At 37.5% G+C, this 20,001-nt stretch overlaps 1 protein-coding gene across 7 annotated transcripts in view; it reads left to right on the top strand.

Moving 5' to 3' along the window:
* Positions 1-869: 869 nt before the first annotated feature.
* LOC125867357 (thioredoxin H2-like) overlaps positions 870-20,001 on the top strand; it is a 27,220-nt gene continuing 8,088 nt past the window's right edge. Inside the window, exons 1-4 of one of the 7 annotated variants that reach the window (XM_049547819.1) lie at positions 870-1,047; positions 1,520-1,642; positions 1,899-1,961; positions 17,766-17,974. In XM_049547819.1, coding sequence (XP_049403776.1) covers positions 904-1,047; positions 1,520-1,642; positions 1,899-1,961; positions 17,766-17,843 — 408 coding nt within the window. In that variant the 5' untranslated portion in view covers positions 870-903 and the 3' untranslated portion in view covers positions 17,844-17,974. Of the gene's footprint in view, positions 1,048-1,519; positions 1,643-1,898; positions 1,962-16,660; positions 16,901-17,344; positions 17,468-17,702; positions 18,005-20,001 lie in introns of those variants that run through there. The other 6 variants (XM_049547822.1, XM_049547820.1, XM_049547821.1 and 3 more) reach the window with 6 other exon arrangements.

Below are 20,001 nucleotides of genomic sequence, written 5' to 3'. Positions count from 1 at the left end.
TAGAGGACAAGCTGATGAAGGTGGGTCAAAGAGAAAGACCAAAGGCTTCTAGGTTGGGAAGCTTCAGAAAAAGGTATACACATCACACCTTAACCAAATCTCACATTTAAAAATGAGAGAAAATAAAAGTGCTTATATAAGACAAAACACAAGTTCACATGGTATGCGTTTTTGAGCTTAGATGATGGCGTAACCCAATAAGAAGCAAATCCATTATATTTATTGGGCCAAAGCAGAGAATATGTGTAATGGTTTTTGGGTTGTGACACTTTATAGAGTAACAATCTTTATTATATGATTGAGGACTCATTATACTAAAGTGGTAATACTTTGACAAATCTTTTCTCATAAACTAACTTTTGGGGTTGAGTTTGGCCCATGTATCATATCTTCACATGGTATCAGAGCCAGACCCATCTCAATTTGTTGTTCACAGATGTTGAGCCCCTATTTATAAGTGTTCACGCTCATGTTGAGGCCTGAGCGTGTGAGGGAGTGTTAAGAAGTCTCACATCATGAATGGAAAATTGGTCTCCTTATATGGACTTGGTCAACCCTCCCCCCCCTCCCCCACCTCATGAACTAGCTTTTGTGGTTGAATTCGATCCGTATGTCGTATCTTCAAATCCTACATATGAAATATTAGCCTAAAACACCAATACCAAAACCTAAGCAAAATAGCATCAAATCTCTCTTTGTATAATGAAATGGTCGACATGATGAACATATTCTATAACTAGTTTAAGTAGTTTTAAAATTTGAAAAAGCAAAACAGTTTAGTACATTAACAACCAATATTATAAGGGTCCAAGTAAAACTCTTAATTCCAATATCAAGCCAAAGAAAATCTTTCAAAAACTAAGAAAAAACAAAAACCTTTTACTCTAGAAAACTAAAAGAAAAATGGGTGCTAACTACTCAATTGCATTGCATGAAGCTCATAATATGCCAATCACACCACAATTCAAGAGGTCTCAAGTCATTGATTTCCACTCTTCAACAAAATGGAAGCTCCATTTTGATTCTTTGAAAAATACAAACAAATTGGTAAACATTTTAAACTATCTTTCTATTTTAATCTGGTTGATTGTAAATAGTTGATAAGTTAATAATCAGTTATGCGTTTCGATGAAAGTGTTGAAACTGTTAATAAACACTTGATGATGTGTTTGGTAAAACATGTTGATAAGTTGTTATTTTGTAAGAATGACTAAAATATCCTTTAAAATTTCCAATAAATTATAAAATTAAAGTATCCATGTAAGATATTTTGAGAATCTTAAAAATATAAGGATAAAAATATTTGGTCAAACTAAAAATGCTTATATTATAAGCTGAAAAGTCATAAGTTGAGAATGATCAATTTATGGATTTTGACTTATAAAGTGTTTATCAAACACGTAAATAAACTAAAAAGTACTTATAAACCAGTTTGATTATCTTATAAACTTAGCCTTACACCGTAGTAATAGATAATCTACCTTCTAATCATTTGATATTTTTGCTCTGTTGTTACTAGGTTGTTATTGACTTCACAGCTACATGGTGTGGTCCTTGCAAATACATGGAACCAATTCTTAATGACTTTGCTGCTAAATATATAGATGTTGAGTTTGTCAAGATTGATGTTGATGAATTGGATGTATTAATTACTTACCATCACATTCCTTTTCTAATTTTTTTTTCATACTATCGAGTTGAATTCTCATATGGTCATTCAACTAATAGTTATTATCTCAAACGTCACTTTTTTTGGTTGACAAAAATTGGAATCAAGAAAGAAAGGTGACACTTAGATAATAACTGTTAGTTGAGTGACCATCTTAGAAATCAACATCATACTCTTCTGATGTCTCGATTAATACTAATTTCTCAAATCTTGGTTGAGTCGTTAACAGGACGTAGCTCAGGAATATGGAGTTCAAGCGATGCCAATGTTTGTGTTGATAAAGAAAGGGAAAGTTGTTGACAAGATTGTTGGGGCAGATAAAGATGGACTAAAAATGAAAATTGAGAAACACAAAGCTATGTTCATATAAGCTGTCACGCCTCGAGCTACCTCCGAGACGCGGACACGGGACCTAGGACCACAAGTGATCCCAAGCTAACCCTGCTGGCATGATCATGAGCATACTAAAGATAATAAACTGATGCGGAAGCTAATTCATAAATAAATCTGAAAAAGATAGGGAATACCCATATACTATAACTGAATATATCAAATCTGAGAGTTTAATACAAAAGAAATATCAAACTCAAAATACTAAGCTGAATCTAACTGTCTGAAATAAGCCTCTAAACTGACTAGAAATGTTGGGACATGCCCCAACTAGGTCTAGCAAAACTGAAACTAAAGACTAAAAGCGATAAAGATAAACATGTCACTAGTCCTCAAAGAATGAGGACTCACCAATGATGCTGCTGAACTGGAGATCGGGAACCGATCTAAGAGTGATCTGGATGCTGAGAACCTGAACCTACATCACGAGAAGATGTAGCGCACGTATGCTTCAGTACTTGAAAGGTACTGAGCATGTAGGATAGAGTAAAGCTGAAATAACATATAACTGAACAAAGCAATAAAGCAATGAAATCATCTGAGCATGATATAGATACTGAATACTGAGCTAACTGAATGCAATGACCAAATTTATAACATGCTGAGACTGAATACTGAATATACTGATTAATGGTCAATGCAATAGAATCTGACTGAACTGTGGAGCTACTAATAACCGACATAAAACCACATGAGCTAAATGTGGAGTCCGATGTATACGCCCCATCGAGAAAACCCAATATACCCTGCCAGAGGTATAGAGGCATGCTGGCGTGATCACTAAACTGATGTTACCCACAGAGGGGACTTACACCTACGTGGCTCGTAGTTCTGGGACTATATGGGTACGCTGAACCCTAGTCCAACTNTGAAATATCTGACCTAGCATGTGTAATTCAAGAACTAAAGAAATACATAGCTAGGGTTCTGAAATTCATGCGATAAACTGAGCAATAACATGATAATCTGATTTGGAACATTTAAATAACTAATTCATGATGATCTGCTGTAATTCTAGAAACCCTAGGTCTGTTCATAATCATGGAATCAAGAATCTGACTGAATTCTAGGGACCTAATGGGTGAAATGAACCCACTAGTGAAATCCCACATACCTGGTGACGAATTCCACGGAGAAATCTTTCAATTTCGGGGCTGAAACTGATGGAACCTTGCTGCGTTCTTGAACTAGGGTTCTTGACCTTTTTCTCCTCTCTTGATTTTAATTTTCTAAGTTTTGATTAATGAATTTGACTTAGGTAAGTTCTAGTTATGTTTCTAGGCTTAAACTGATTAAAACCTCATGATTTAGGGTTTAAATGACGTATCTTAGGGGGTTAAACGAAATAGGAAAAGACCAAAAGACCCCTGACTTAACTACTGTCGGAGTGACTGACGGAATGGACCTACGGTCCGTCACTCAATCTATGGTCCGTCGATTGGGTCCGTAGGTCGAGTCTGCTCGACATGGCTTCACTAAAACGAGCATAACTTTTTACTCGGAGGTCGGAATTTAGCAAACTTGGTGGTGTTGGAAAGATAATTCAATTATATATCATGTCATAGGTCATGGGACACACAATTATTTTTGTGCTAAAAGTTATGACCATCTGAAGTTGATCCATCAACAATTTTCAGCTAACTGGCTGTTAATCCTCACCTACGGTCAGACCTACAGACCGTAGATCGATTGACGGTCCGTGCTGGTCAACCGTCAATCGGGACTGAATTTGGGCTTTTTGGGCATCGATCCACTGACACGAACTACGGTCCGTGACCTGACCTACGGACCGTAAGTCAGGCCGTGGGTCAACACTTAGCCAAATTTTCTGACTGAGTTATGGGGAAGTTTTCTGTCACGAACCACGGACCTGCAGGACGGACCGTGAGTCCATCTACGGTCCGTGGATGGTGTCCGTGAGTGCCACCTCTAACACCAGAACTCTGAAATCTCTATTTTCGGATACGGGGTGTTACATTATCTCCCCCTTGGGACCATTCGTCCTCGAATGAAGACTAATCTAGTTGAAATAGAGGGAGAGGGCTGCAATCCCTACCACCAAACACTGAGAACTGAATTTCTAACTGAACTGAGTACGAAGAACATGCAAATATGCTGAAAATGCAAGTACAAACTGAAGGAACATGATTCTAAGATTGAATTTATGCATGAATGACTGAAAAACTAATGAGGAACTATTACCTCAAGCTGGAATGGAATCAGAAGGAAAGAGGTGAGGATACTTGGACTTCATGGCTGCTTCTGCTTCCCAAGTAGCTCCCTCTACGGACTGACTCCTCCACAAAACCTTGACCGAAACGACTTCTTTGTTTCTCAACCTTCTAACCTGACGATCGAGAATCTCAACTGGTACATCCTCATAAGAAAGGCTATCTTTCACGGCCACACTCTTTAATGACACTATGGATGCTGGATCACCCACACACTTCTTCAAAAGAAAAATGTTAAAGACTGGATGCACTGTTGCTAAATCTGCTGGCAACTCTAACTCATAAGCCACTTTACCAATCCTTTTCAAGATCCGGTAAGGGCCTACATATCTGGGACTGAGCTTTCCTTTCTTGCCAAATCTCATCACCCCCTTCATGGGTGACACTTTCAGGAAAACCCAATCATTAACTTGGAACTTTAGTTCCCTTCTTCTCACATCTGCATAAGACTTCTGGTGACTATGAGCAGTCTTAAGTCTATCTCTAATGAGTTGCACTTTCTCCATAGCATCAAGGACCGAATCTGGTCCTATCAAGGCTACTTCACCTACTTCAAACCAACCAACCGGAGATCTACATCTACGCCCATGTAATGCCTCATAAGGGGCCATCTGAATGCTGGAATGATAACTATTGTTGTAGGCGAATTCAATAAGAGGAAGGTAATCATCCCAACTACCCTTGAAGTCGATCATATAAGCTCTCAACATGTCCTCTAAGGTCTGAATGGTACGCTCTGCTTGACCATCCGTCTGTGGATGAAATGTTGTGTTAAGGTTAACCTGAGTACCAAGACCCTTCTGAAATGACTTCTAGAAATGAGAGGTAAACTGAGGACCTCTATTTGAGATGATAGACAAGGGAACCCCATGCAACCTCACAATCTCATTAATGTAAAGCTTGGCGTAATCCTCTACCGAATCTGTAGTCTTGACCGCCAAAAAGCAAGAAGACTTAGTAACCCTATCAACAATCACCTAAATGGAGTCATGTTGTCTGCGAGTACGAGGTAAACCTGTGATGAAGTCGATGTTGATCACTTCCCACTTCCAAGTAGGAATGCCAATATCTTGAGTCATACCTCCTGGTTTTCGATGTTCTACCTTGACTTGCTGGCAATTGGGGCACTTAGCCACAAAATCTTCTATAGCTCTTTTCATACCATTCCACCAATAGACTTCCCGTAGATCGCGGTACATCTTAGTGGCACCTGGATGAATAGAATATCTGGAGTTATGGGCCTCTGCAAGAATATGTTGTCTCAACTCACCCACATCAGGAACACACAATCTACCTTGATAGCGAAGTACACCATCTCCCCCTTAGGAGAAAACCTCCACTTTCTGATTGTGGACTGCACCCTTAAGTTCAAGCAAGATTAGATCACTATCTTGCTTTTCATTAACCTCTACTACCAAAGAAGATTCTTCCCCATTCTGAACTGTTACACCACCATTTGATATGCTCATAAGACGAACTCCTAGGCGAGCAAGTCTGTGAACATCCTTTGCTAGCTCTTTCCTTTCTTCCTCAACATGTGCTACACTACCCATGGATAATCTACTAAGAGCATCTGCTACTACATTTGCCTTACCCAGATGGTAATGCACACTCATATCATAATCTTTGAGGAACTCAAGCCACCTTTTCTAGCGAAGATTCAACTATTTCTGGGTGAATACATACTGAAGGCTCTTATGGTCTGTGAACACATCTACATGAACACCATACAAGTAGTGTCTCAAAATCTTGAGTGCAAACACAACTGCTGCAAGCTCAAGGTCATGAGTTGGATAATTCTTCTCATGTACCTTAAGTTGTCTGAAAGCATAAGCTATAACCTTACCTCGCTGCATCAACACACAACCTAGGCCGACCTTGGATGTATCACAATAGATCACATAACCATCTGAACCCTCTGGTAGAGTCAAGACATGAGCTGTAGTCAACCTAGTTTTCAGTTCTGCAAAGCTTTTCTCACAATCATCTGACCATTGGAACTTAACCTTTTTCTGAGTCAACCTAGTCAATGGTGAGGCTATGGATGAAAATCCTTCCACAAACCTTCTGTAATAACCTGCTAGACCTAAGAAACTTCTGATATCTGTAGCAGAGGTAGGTCTAGGCCATTGTTTCACTGCTTCTATCTTCTGGGAATCTACTCGAATTCCTTCACTAGACACAATATGGCCAAGGAAGGCAACTGATTGTAACCATAACTCGCACTTACTAAATTTTGCAAATAACTGGTGATCTTTGAGAGTTTGCAGAACAACTCTCAAATGACTTGCATGTTCTTCCTCATTCCTAGAGTAAATGAGGATATCATCAATAAAGACGATAACGAACAAGTCCAAGTACTGCTTAAACACCCTGTTCATCAAATCCATGAAAGCTGCAGGAGCATTGGTTAGTCCAAATGACATAACTACAAATTCGTAATGACCATACCGAGTTCTGAAGGCTGTCTTCGGAATGTCACTATCTCTGACTCTAAGCTGATGATAACCAGATCTGAGGTCTATATTTGAGAAATGACTAGCACCCTAAAGTTGGTCGAACAAGTCATCAATCCTGGGGATGGGATACTTATTCTTGATTGTGACCTTGTTCAAATGCCTATAGTCAATGCACATTCTGAGAGAACCATCTTTCTTCTTCACGAAAAACACTGGTGCACCCCATGGTGATATACTAGGTCTGATGAAACCCTTATCTAGAAGGTCTTTCAATTGCTCTTTCAATTTCTTAAGCTCAGCTGGAGCCATTTTGTAAGGAGGGATAGAGATAGGCTAGGTATCTAGAAGGAGATCAATTCCAAAGTCTATTTCCCTTTCGGGAGGAACTCCAGGAAGATCTTCTGGGAAAACTTCTGGAAACTCACTGACTACAGGAACTGACTCAAGAGTTGGGGATTCAGAACTAGAATCCTTAACCCGAACTAGATGATAGAGATAACCCTTAGAGATCATCTTTTTGGCCTTAAGGTAAGAAATGAATCGACCCATAGGTGCCAAGCTACTACCTTTCCATTCTAAGATTGGTTCATCTGGAAACTGAAAACGAACAATCCTAATTCTACAATCAACTGAGGCATAACATGAATGTAACCAATCCAGGCCTAGAATGACATCGAAGTCTACCATTTCTAACTCTACAAGATCTGTTGAGGTGACTTTCTGAGAGACTGTGACAGGGCAATTTCTGTATACCCGTCTAGCCATAACTGGGTCACCGATTGGAGTAGAGACTGAGAAGGGTTCTGAAAGAGTTTCTGGGCTAACACTGAATTGGACTGCTATATAAGGAGATACAAAAGACAAAGTAGCCCTTGGATCTAACAATGCATAAACATCAAGATCAAAGACTCGTAACGTACCAGTGACTACATCAGGAGAATCTCCCTGATCTTGATGAGCCTGAAGAGCATAAAGCCTGTTTTGGCGCTGTCCGCCACCAGTACCAGAAGAGTTACCCTGCTGAGTCGGGCGACCTACTGGTGCTGCTGAAGTTGTAGACTGAGCTCTACCATTATTTCCTCTTTGACCTTGTCTTGAAGGACAATCCTTCAATCTATGACCAGACTGACCACACCCAAATCATCCTTCCTTACTTGTAAGGCACTCACCTAGATGGTTCTTACTACACTTCGGGCAAGTTAGGTAGGTTTTGGTGCCTGAAACACTACCTTGAGACTTAGAGCCTGATGCCCTACCTTTCTGATCATTACAGAACTTGAGGGATGGAATACTAGCTGATGAAGGGGCTGGAGTCGAAGACTTCTGCTGAAACTGCGAGCGATTTCCACCACCCAATTTCTGTTGGGAATACTCATAGTTACCTGTTCTTATTTTCTTAGTCTCCTTAGCATGTTCCCTAAGCTTATCACCGTCAACCTGTTGAGCATGAGTCATGAGCCTAGAGATGTTCATGTCTCCCAACAACATAACATTCCTACACTCTGTTTTCACTAAGTCTGACACTCCATACAGAAACTTATTCATCTGAGCCCTGGAATTAGCAACCACGTGAGAAGCATACCTGGAGAGTTGGTTAAACTTGAGCCCATACTCTTGGACAGTCATGTTACCTTGCCTCAAGTTCATAAATTCCTGGGCCCTTGCTTCTCTCAACTCTATGGGGAAAAACCTGTCCAAAAAGGTTTCCCTGAAACAATCCCAAGTAATAGGAGCGGCATCTATACTCATGTTCTCTTTCCACTGAGTATACCAGATATGAGCCACATCCTTAAGTTGGTAAGATGCTAACTCAACCCGATCATTCCCAGTTACCTGCATCACTTCAAAGATCTTCTTGATCTCATCCAAGAAATTCTGGGGATCTTCACCAACTTGTGATCCTAAGAACTCTGGCGGATTCATCCTAACAAAGTCTCGCACCCTGGCGGCAGCTGACCCAACATTTGCATTCGCAGGAGCTTGAACCCGCTGATTGTTCTGGTTGGCCACACTCTGAGCCAACATCTGAATGGCATTCCTGAATTCAGCATTTAAGACTTTCTAATCTGGAACTAGAGGAGCTGCGTTTGCATTCCTGACATTCGCATTCCTAGCATAAGATCTACGAGGAGGCATGATTACTGAAACGTAGAACGTCGAGTTAGAATGGAATTAGATCATACCTTACGCACGATAAGAGTAACAAGAAAATGAAGATTTTTCCGAAAGACACTTTGTAGCCTCTCTCTCATTAGATGTGGTGTACACTACACATCCATGAAAATGACTCTACCTAGTGCGGCTTTTCAGACATCCTAGGACAGTTAACCCTAATGCTCTGATACCAAGTTTGTCACGCCTCGGGCTACCCCCGAGACGCGGACACGGGACCTAGGACCACAAGTGATCCCAAGCTAACCCTGCTGGCATGTTCATGAGCATACTAAAGATAATAAATTGATGCGTAAGCTAATTCATAAATAAATCTGAAAAAGATAGGGAATACCCATATACTATAACTGAATATATCAAATCTGAGAGTTTAATACAAAAGAAATATCAAACTCAAAATACTAAATTGAATCTAACTATGTCTGAAATAAGCCTCTAAACTGACTAGAAATGTTGGGACATGCCCCAACTAAGTCTAGCAAAACTGAAACTAAAGACTAAAAGCGATAAAGATAAACATGTCACTAGTCCTCAAAGAATGAAGACTCACCACTGATGCTGCTGAATTGGAGAACGGGAACCAATCTAAGAGTGATCTGGATGCTGAGAACCTGAACCTACATCACGAGAAGATGTAGCGCACGTATGCGTCAGTACTTGAAAGGTACTGAGCATGCAGGATAGAGTAAAGATGAAATAACATATAACTGAACAAAGCAATAAAGCAATGAAATCATCTGAGCATGATATAGATACTGAATACTGAGCTAACTGAATGCAATGACCAAATTTATAACATGCTGAGACTGAATACTGAATATACTGATAAATGGTCAATGCAATAGAATCTGACTGAGTTGTGGGACCTACTAATAACTGGCATAAAACCACATAAGCTAAATGTGGAGTCCGATGTATACGCCCCATCGAGAGGACCCAATATACCCTGCCAGAGGTATAGAGGCATGCTGGCGTGATCACTAAACTGATGTTACCCACAGAGGGGACTTACACCTACGTGGCTCGTAGTTCTGGGACTATATGGGTACGCTGAACCCTAGTCCAACTCGGTATTATGCTACTACCAATGAATTAGGTGGTTAACTGGTTATGACTGAATTTCTGTAAATACTGGATAGCTCGAAACTGAACATGCAAACTGAGAATGCAACAATTAATCTGATAATGATGCATTCATAAACTGAGGCATGTAAAACTGAATACTGAAATATCTGACCTAGCATGTGTAATTCAAGAACTAAAGAAATACATATCTAGGGTTCTGAAATTCATGCGATAAACTGAGCAATAACATGATAATTTGATTTGGAACATTTAAATAACTAATTCATGATGATCTGCTGTAACATTAGGCAATGTGAAATAATTGAAGAGGCTTAGAATTGGAAATTTTCATTTTTGGGAAGAATTTTAAAGTTTTGGAAAATTTGCTGAAGTATGGAAATCAGTGAATTTTTGGCGAACTTTGAGCAGTCGTAAATCCTATCTCAAGATTAGTTAGGAGTAGTTCCAGTTATGGTTGCGAAGCTTGTGGAATGATCTTTCCAATGCCATCGAGTTTACTCGATTCCGAGTTTGTATGAGCGAGTTATGCCCTTTGAAAGTTGGGCAGTTGGCAGGGAATCCGTCCGGAAATTTTAAGGGCATTTTGGTCTTTTCACTAACCAATTCTTTTCGTTATATTATAGTGTTAGGATGATTTTTTAGATCAGTTTTACCATTTTAAAAGAGTGAGAGTGAGGGTTTTGAGTGAAGAAGAGAAGAAGAAGAGAAGAAGAGGAAAAAGAGGAGATCAAGCAAGAAGATCGTCGTGGTATCGTTGGGGGTGATCCCTATTAAGGTATGTGAGCTTTTAGTGTTGGGTTGATCCTTTCCCCCACACACCAAATTCAATTTTTATTATTGAGAAAAGATTGGTTGTGTTGTTGAAGTTGTTGATGTTGTTGAAGTTGTTGGTTGTGTTGTTGAAGTTGTTGGTTGTGGTGTTGTTGTTGTTGATTGTGTTGTTGAAGTTCTTGTTGATTTGAGACATGATTTGGGTTGTGTTTTTGAGTTGAATCTATGGTATATTGAGGGTTTTAATGATTCTAAGTGATTTGGGGAAGAAACCATTCGATTTGAGGTGAAATAAGGTGAGAAAACGAGAAAATAAACTTGCTGAAATTTCTGGGTTGGGGGCCTGGCGCGACGCGCCTGCCAGAGCGCCCCAAACTCACCTCTGAAGTTTAGGGGCTGGCGCCCCGCGCCACCCATTGCGCCAGGGTCATTTGCCCCATCTAGTTGTCGTCGGTTGCCCCGTTTGAGTTCATTTAAAGTGCACATTCACTCCTTTTCGATTCCAACTACTCTAAGCTACTTCTAAACACCTAAAAGTCATTCCTAACATGATCAAAATCTTGAATTCATAATTCAAATTCAAGGTAGAGTTGAGAGTTATGTTTAAACCTTGTTTTAAGAATTAAGCTTAGAAGTTAAGCAAGTCAAAGCAAGTCTTTAAAGCTTTTCAAGAGTCGTTGTTAAACGTTTCAACTTCATTTTAAGGTTCAAGTTTCAAGTCGAGAAAAAGCGTATAGAGTTTCAAGCTAAGTAAGGAGTCTCAAATTCCAAGTTAAGTATAGAATTCCAAGTTAAGTATAGAGTTCCAAGTTAAGTATAGAGTTTCAAGTCAAGCAAAGAGTATACAGTTTTCAGTTAAGTCAAGAGTTTCGAGATAAGTTAAGAGTCAAGAGTTGAGTTCATTTCTCACAAGTAATTAGGGAACTAAGTATTTCCCAAAGAAGTTTATAAGTGTTTTCACATTTAAGTTGAGAGGAAACTGAGATTTCCAAAAGAGTTTTGAGAAGTTTGAGCACTATCTCTTTTTGAGAAAAGATGAGTTTTTGCGAAAGAGTTTCTAAAACATGATTAGTATGACAAATCGAGTATGTCATCAATGTTTAAACAGTATGGTCTCTAGATATACCATCAATGTTTAAGCAGTATGAATATCCTGAGTCATCAATGATCATATTAAAATATGGTTTTTGAGATGTTCTTTTTAGAAAGAGTTTTCAAAAGCAATTACCTCTTTTAAGAGGGTAGTTTTGAGTAATTATCTCAACTAAAGAAAGATGTGTTTCAAACACTTATGAGCTAAAGTATTTTTGGGAGTAGTCTTGAGCACCGAATCGGGGGAGCGTTCAAAGAACCCACAGCCCCCATAGAACCATGTTAGCCACCATGGGTAGAAAAGGTTCATACTTTTTAGATGAACCCTTTTCAGATTAGACTAGTGGATCCATTAGGCAGTTCAGGTCTTATACCTTTGGCCGGGTATAAGATGCTTTGGCAGCGTGAGGTCGATCGCTGTATCATCACTGTAGCTTTTATGTGATGGTTATCGGTTAGAGAACTCCCACAACAGTAGAAAAAGCTTGGTTCCTCGAGAAGTTCTGCTTAGTGTGGATGGGGGATTGGGACTTCATTCATGCATTGCACAAGTAGACTTTGAGAGGAAGCATTGTATTTTCATGATATTATAAATGTGATTTTTACGTCATGTTTTAATAGTTTTACAAGCTTTATATATTGCATGTGTCTTATTGCTTTATATATTGAGTTCAGTTATTCATGAGTTGAACAAAACCAAGGTAAGTTCTCTATTGTATTCCCTTCAAGCTTAAGTTGTTTTTAACGGTCCAGCTCGCATACTCGTACATTCCATGTACTGATGCCAGTTAGCCTGCATCGTTTTATGATGCAGACGCAGGTACCCAGGATCAGCATCCAGCACACCGTTGATCCAGTTGAGCACTCCAGAGTCAGTGGTGAGCCTCCTTGCTTTTCGGAGGACTCGAATATTTTGTGTTCCTAGTTTTGTTTTATTAGGATGTTGCGGGGTCTGTCCCAACATCCATCTCAGTATTTTAGAGGCTTCATAAATAGTCAGACAGTCAGTCAGTTAGTATTGAGTCTCTCATCTATGTATATATGTAAATATTCTATTTTGAGACTCGAGTTGCCTTTTTGGCCAGTTTTTATCAGTTGGGTTGTTTTTAACCTTCCATTGCATTGAGATATGCTGTTGAGTTAGGTTTTCGCTGAGTTAAGAAAGCCAAGCCAAGGGTTCGCTTGGGGCCAGCAATGGTCTCCGAGTGCCGGTCCCGCCCAGGGTGTAGGCTCGGGGCGTGACATCTGCTGTAATTCTAGAAACCCTAGGTTTGTTCATAATCATGGAATCAAGAATCTGACTGAATTCTAGGGACCTAATGGGCGAAAGGAACCCACTAGTGAAATCCCACATACCTGGTGACGAATTCCACGAAGAAATCTTTGGATTTCGGGGCTGAAACTGATGGAACCTTGCTGCGTTCTTGAACTAGTGTTCTTGACCTTTTTCTCCTCTCTTGATTTTAATTTTCTAAGTTTTGATTAATGAATTTGACTTAGGTAAGTTCTAGTTATGTTTCTAGGTTTAAACTGATTAAAACATCATGATTTAGGGTCTAAACGACGTATCTTAGGGGGTTAAATGAAATAGGAAAAGACCAAAAGACTCCTGACTTAACTACTGTCGGAGTGACTGACGGAATGGACCTACGGTCCGTCACTCAATCTATGGTCCGTCGATTGGGTCCGTAGGTCGAGTCTGCCCGACAGGGCTTCACTAAAACGAGCATAACTTTTTACTCGGAGGTTGGAATTTAGCAAACTCAGTGGCATTGGAAAGATAATTCAATTATCTATCATGTCATAGGTTATGGGACACACAATTATTTTTGTGCTAAAATTTATGACCATCTGAAGTTGATCCATCAACAATTTTCAGCTAACTGGCTGTTAATCCTCACCTACGGTCAGACCTACGGACTGTGGATCGATTCACGGTCTGTGCTGGTCAACCATCAATCGGGATTGAATCTGGGATTTTGGGGCATCGATCCACGGACATGAACTACGGTCCGTGACCTGACCTACGGACCGTAAGTTCGTCCTTGGGTCAACACTTAGCCAAATTTTCTGACTGAGTTCTGGGGAAGTTTTCTGTCACGAACCACGGACCTGCAGGACGGACCGTGAATCCATCTACAGTCCGTGAGTGCCACCTGTAACACCAGAAATCTGAAATCTCTATTTTCGGATTCGGGGTGTTACATAAGCAAATTAAACCAAAGTGTGCAACAAATGTTTGAGCAGAGTTGTAGAATAAAAATTCATATCTTTTATCACATTTTGATTGAAATAACTTAGCTTATATAACTCATCTATGGTTCTTGCTCACTTATTATTGTAAACTTCATTAAAGAGGCTGATTAAAGCACTAATGTTTCACATTTACTTGGTTTGACCAAGTGTATTAATTCTATGTCTTGTGTACTTATAATGTCTTTTTCCAAATCCAACATCATATAGTCATACAGGCGCGAATCTAGAATTTGAAATTTATGATTTTGAAATACCACTAAACTTACTAACCATTTGCATTACTGGCTTCAATTTTTTTTTCATGTTTAGTAGTTTGCTTAACACACAAACAAGGATTGAGCTAAAACTATTGAATTCACCTAAACTTGTAACACATACTCCATCCGTATCAATTTATTTATTTTGTTTTGTTTTGACATGAAATTTAAGAAAATAAGGATTGAGCTAAAGCTATTGAATTCACCTAAACTTGTAACACATACTCCATCCGCTTCAATTTATTTATTTTGTTTTGTTTCGACATGAAATTTAAGAAAAATTAAATATATGTGGATGTACCAAAATGTAATTTAATTTGGTGGTCTTAAAGATGCCACGTGAAAAGATACGTGAAAAGATTATTAAGTCCGTCGTACCCTTCAAATATTTTAGTATCCATTTTACTGCATCCCAATTTCCTTTCTAGGATTAGAAAGAAATGTACTAACAGTGTCAACGACATGTAGTCATACGGGCTTTGAGAGTTTTATTTAGGAAGAGAATTTGCAAGACAAAAGTGTACGCTGCCATTTGTGTGAACCTCTTTTATTTCGAGTGAATTTCGTAAGGTTATTTCTTTTGATATTTTGTGCTCTCTTTTATATAGTAGATTTCTCATATCCTCTTATTGATATATGTTGATTGACCAAATCACGTTAAAGTATTGTGTCTCTTTTGATATCTAATTTATCATCCTTTAATGATTGCACTAGCTTCCACATGACACCTGATTATTTCAGTCCTTCCTACCTAAACCTTTAATTTGGATGAACTTTAAACAACACAGATGAAGGGGTTATTCCTTAGCACCCACAAATCAAATAGAGGAAAAAGAGAGACCACATTCCATCAACTTTAAATTTAATTAAATACTACTAATTAAAAAATGATTTACATAATATTTTTCATTGTAAGTATATTTTTCACTTTATTCAATGGATTCTCTTCACCAAAAATTGTTCTTTGACACTTTATTGCACACTATTTTCATTGCAAAATTCTCTCATGAATGTCTTCTAGATGCTTTTGTGTTTTGTGCACAAGTACAATTACATATTCTAACAAGACAACTTTAAAATTATCCCACTGGATTCATTTATCATATACTATTAATCTTTTTCTCATGCATGAAAATATTGTGAGTCTAAAATCTGAACTTCTAATTATGAAAATATATATTATATGTTGAATGGTATGAATCACTTTATATCTAACTGTTTAAATCATTAAAAATACATTTATTTATTTATTTTGGTCCTCAATATTTCTTAGCTTGTGTTAAATGACGAATTCTGAATTTTAAATTTACGAATTCTTTTTACTATTGTTCCGAATTCACGATACACATCTAATTGTTCAATCAAAACACAATTTGGAGCTTGGTTTCTTGAGGTGGTACCATTTACTAAAACAATGTCAAAACATCAAATTTTCTAAACCAAATAAGTAAATTAATATTAGAATGTGTTTCGAACTTATTGGAATCATTAAATCACCAATTCAAGATCAAATGTTTATCGTGGTCAACTCAAAATTTTCAAATGAACTAAATATCCAACCAATGATCCAAACCACTCCCAAGCACATCAAGACCCCTGCAAAACATTTGATGATGTCATGAATGTTGGGTATTTTCCCTGAGTTTTTTTTTTTTACCATAAATATGTTTTCCTTTTCCGAAAAAGAAAACATAAAGTCTCTATACTTGGTTAGTACTTTTCTTATAGGAAAAGGTTTAAGACTTTATAAATAGAGACTCATTCCTTCTAACGACTTAATCAACATTCTCAATGTAGTCCGAAGAGTTTTGACAGTTTTGTTTAGGGGAGAATTTGTGGGACACAAGTTATCACTTGTGTGAACCTCTTTTTATTCCGAGTGAATTGTGTGAGGTTACTTCTCTCGATATTTTATACTCTCATATTTATATAGTGAATTGATCATCTCCTCTTGTAGACATAGATCGATTGACTGAACCAAGTTAAATATGTGTCTTTTAGTATATTTCTCAATTGTCTTCTTACTCATGGTCTTTCGAGGTCTGCTTTGCTAGCTTCCACATCACACCTAATTATTTCGGTCCTAACAATAAATTACCCTGCATTAGAAGTATTGGACCAAACCACCAATACCAAAAGCCAAAGCAGAATAGCATCAAATCTCTCTTTGTATAATATAATGGTCTACATAATTGAGGAACATATTCTGTTGTTTTTACATTTGAAAAAGCAACACAGTTTAGTACATCAGCTACCAATATAAAAGGGGTCCAAACAAAACTCTGAATCCCAACATCAAGCCAAAGAAAATCCATCAAAAACCATAAGTTGAAGAGCAAAAATCTTTTACTCCAAAAAAAACTAAAAGAAAAAATGGGTGCTAACTACTCAACTACTTTGCATGAAGCTCATAATATGCCAACCACACCACAATTCAAGAAGTCTCAAGTCATTGCTTTCCACTCTTCAACAAAATGGAAGCTCCATTTTGATTCTTTGAAAGATACAAACAAATTGGTAACCATTTTGCATAAGAACTAATTCTCTAATGATATTGTACGTGTATGATTTTTAACTTAGAGTTTAAGTTGTCTATATCGTCAGTATACGGGATTTTTTACCCCATTAGGTCACCTTTATATGTTGTAGCAAGATTACAAACCCTGCATTATAAGGAGACTTACATGTAGATATCCTTTAGATGATCTGATGGTGTAAAATTCTTTTTACATTGAAGGTGTATATATAACTAAACTCCTTTAAATAATATATACAAATTGTGTTTAAAAAAACTTATGTTATCATTCTATTTCAACATGTTAGAGCAAGTAACTTGTCTTATTTCGCATCTAATTATGTAATTATCTTATAATGTAAACATATATTTTAAACTATTAGTATACTCATTGTACATTAAAGGGTACTCTAATCATTGGGTTCTTTTGCTAATGCTGTTTCTAGGTTGTTATTGACTTCACAGCTACATGGTGTGGTCCTTGCAAATATATGGAACCAGTTCTTAATGACTTTGCTGCTAAATATACAGATGTTGAGTTTGTCAAGATTGATGTTGATGAATTGAATGTATGAACTCTTAACATCACAATCCTTTTCTATTTCCTATATACTCGTCGAGTTGATTTCTCATATGGTCATTCAACTAATAACTATTATCTCAGAATGTCACTTTTTTGTTAACAAAAAAAAAAAAAGACTTTCTAAGATAATAACTATTAGTTCATTAGTTGAGTGATCGACCAGCTTAGAAATCAATCTCATACTCGTCTAACGTCTCAAATCTTTGTTGAATTGTATACAGGATGTAGCTCAGGAATATGGGGTTCAATCGATGCCAACGTTTGTGTTGATGAGGAAAGGGAAGGTTGTTGACAAGATTGTGGGAGCAGATAAAGATGGACTAAAGATGAAAATTGAGAAACACAAAGTTATGTTCATATAAGCAAATTAAACCAAAGTGTGCAACAAATGTTTGAGCAGAGTTGTAGAATAAAAATTCATATGTTTATCACATTTTGATTGAAATAACTTAGCTTATGTAACTCATCTATAGTTCTTGCTCACTTATAATTGTAAACTTCATTAAGGAGGCTGATTAAAGCACTAATGTTTCACATTTACTTGGTTTGACCAAGTGTATTAATTCTATGTCTTGTGTACTTATAATGTCTTTTTCCAAATCCAACATCATATAGTCACACAGGCGTGAATATAGAATTTGAATTGTATGATTTCGGAATACCACTAAACTTACTTGCCATTTGCATTACTGGGTTCAATTTTTTTTTTCATGTTTAGTAGTTTGCTTAACACACAAACAAGGATTGAGCTAAAACTATTGAATTCACCTAAACTTGTAGTTGTAACACATACTCCTGTTAGCATGATGGGGATCTAAACAATTGTATATATTAATGTAATTATGTAGTGATATAAATTAGCATGATCAAATAGATTTGTTGTAGACTCAAAGGAATAAATATTGTGATAGAATAGCTGATTTGGAGGGATAGCAAAGTAGATTTAGAGGGATTGCATAGCAGATTTGTAGAGATAGAATAGCTGATCTTTAGGGATAGGAATGACGGATCTTTAGGGATGTGTAATCTTTACTCTCTATATAATGGAAAGACTCTCACTTTGAGAGGCATTCAACAAAAATGACATGGTATTAGAGCCTTTTTTAGTGCTTTGATTCTTAGTGTCTTTCATCTGTGGTTCCTTTCAGAATTTTTTTTGAAAGTTTTGGTTCTGCTTACTGTTAGTCAACAGTTAGTTCAAAGTATCTTGGAATTTTAGGCATCTTGGAATCTTAAGTCTTGGTCATTTTGGTTATTTTGCACCATTACATTTCTATCTTCCTTAGCTTGTCAAGAACATGATTGGGAAATAAAAATCAGTTTTCAGCTGCTTCCTTTGATTGTTCTACTTGTAAATTAGGCAAAAGTAAAACTCTTCCTTTTCCTAATTTTGGTAGTCGTGCTACAAAGTGTTTTGATGTCATTCATAGTGATGTTTGGGGCATTCACCAGTTGTTTCTCATGCTCATTTCAAGTATTTTGTGACATTTATAGATGACTATAGTCTGTTTACATGGGTGTATTTTCTTCAATCTAAAGCTGAAGTGTTTTCCATATTCAAGAAATTTTTGGCTTACGTTGAGACTCAATTTTCCACATGCATCAAAATATTAAGATCTGATTATGGTGGAGAATATATGTCTCATGAATTCAATAATTTGTTGCTTGAGAAAGGAATTGTATCACAACACTCTTGCCCATATATGCCACAACAAAATGGGGTTGCTGAGCGTAAAATCCGTCATCTTTTGAATATCACTCGTACTTTATTGATTGAATCCTCCGTTCCATCTAAATATTGGGTTGAAGCTTTGTCTATTGCTGTCTATTTATTTAATAGACTTCCATCTAAAGTGTTAAACCTTGAGTCTCCATATTATCGCCTTTTTCACAAGCATCCTAGCTATCATAGTGTCACGACCCGAGCCTACACCCTGGACGTGGCCGGCACTTGAAGACCATTGCTGGTCCCCAAGCGAACCCTCATCCTGGCTGACTACAAGCGGAAAACTGATTCAATCATACAAAGCTTAAAAACTGAAATAAAAGTTCATAAAACTTAAATACAAACTTTAAGTCCAAAGAAAACTCTGTATAATAAAATATATACAACTCGCCATAAAAAGGAAACTTTAGTCTTTAAAACATTTAATAAAATAAATGATACAGACTTCTCAACTATACTGACTATCTATGAAGCCTCTAACTGATAAAGATGGAGGTCGGGACAAGACCCACGACATCCTAACAATTGATATAACTGAAAGGTAAATGAAATCCTCCGAAACCAAGGAGGCTCACCATAGCTAACTCGAACTCTCGGATGTATCAACGAAGCTCCTGTTGATGATCCTGAATACCTGTGTCTGCATCATGAAAAGATGCAGGCCAAATGGCTCAGTACGTGGAATGTACGAGCATGTAAGGGGAATTCTAAAACATAAACATAAGCTTGAAACTTGATAAAAAGGAAACATACTTGCCTGTTTTCAATCTTACTCAACTCAAGGAATACTCCAA

The sequence above is a fragment of the Solanum stenotomum genome, chromosome 6 (assembly GCF_019186545.1).
Source record: "Solanum stenotomum isolate F172 chromosome 6, ASM1918654v1, whole genome shotgun sequence".
Taxonomy (NCBI): domain Eukaryota; kingdom Viridiplantae; phylum Streptophyta; class Magnoliopsida; order Solanales; family Solanaceae; genus Solanum; species Solanum stenotomum.
Note: the sequence above shows the minus strand (reverse complement) of the source record. Positions and strands in the feature narration are given on the sequence as shown.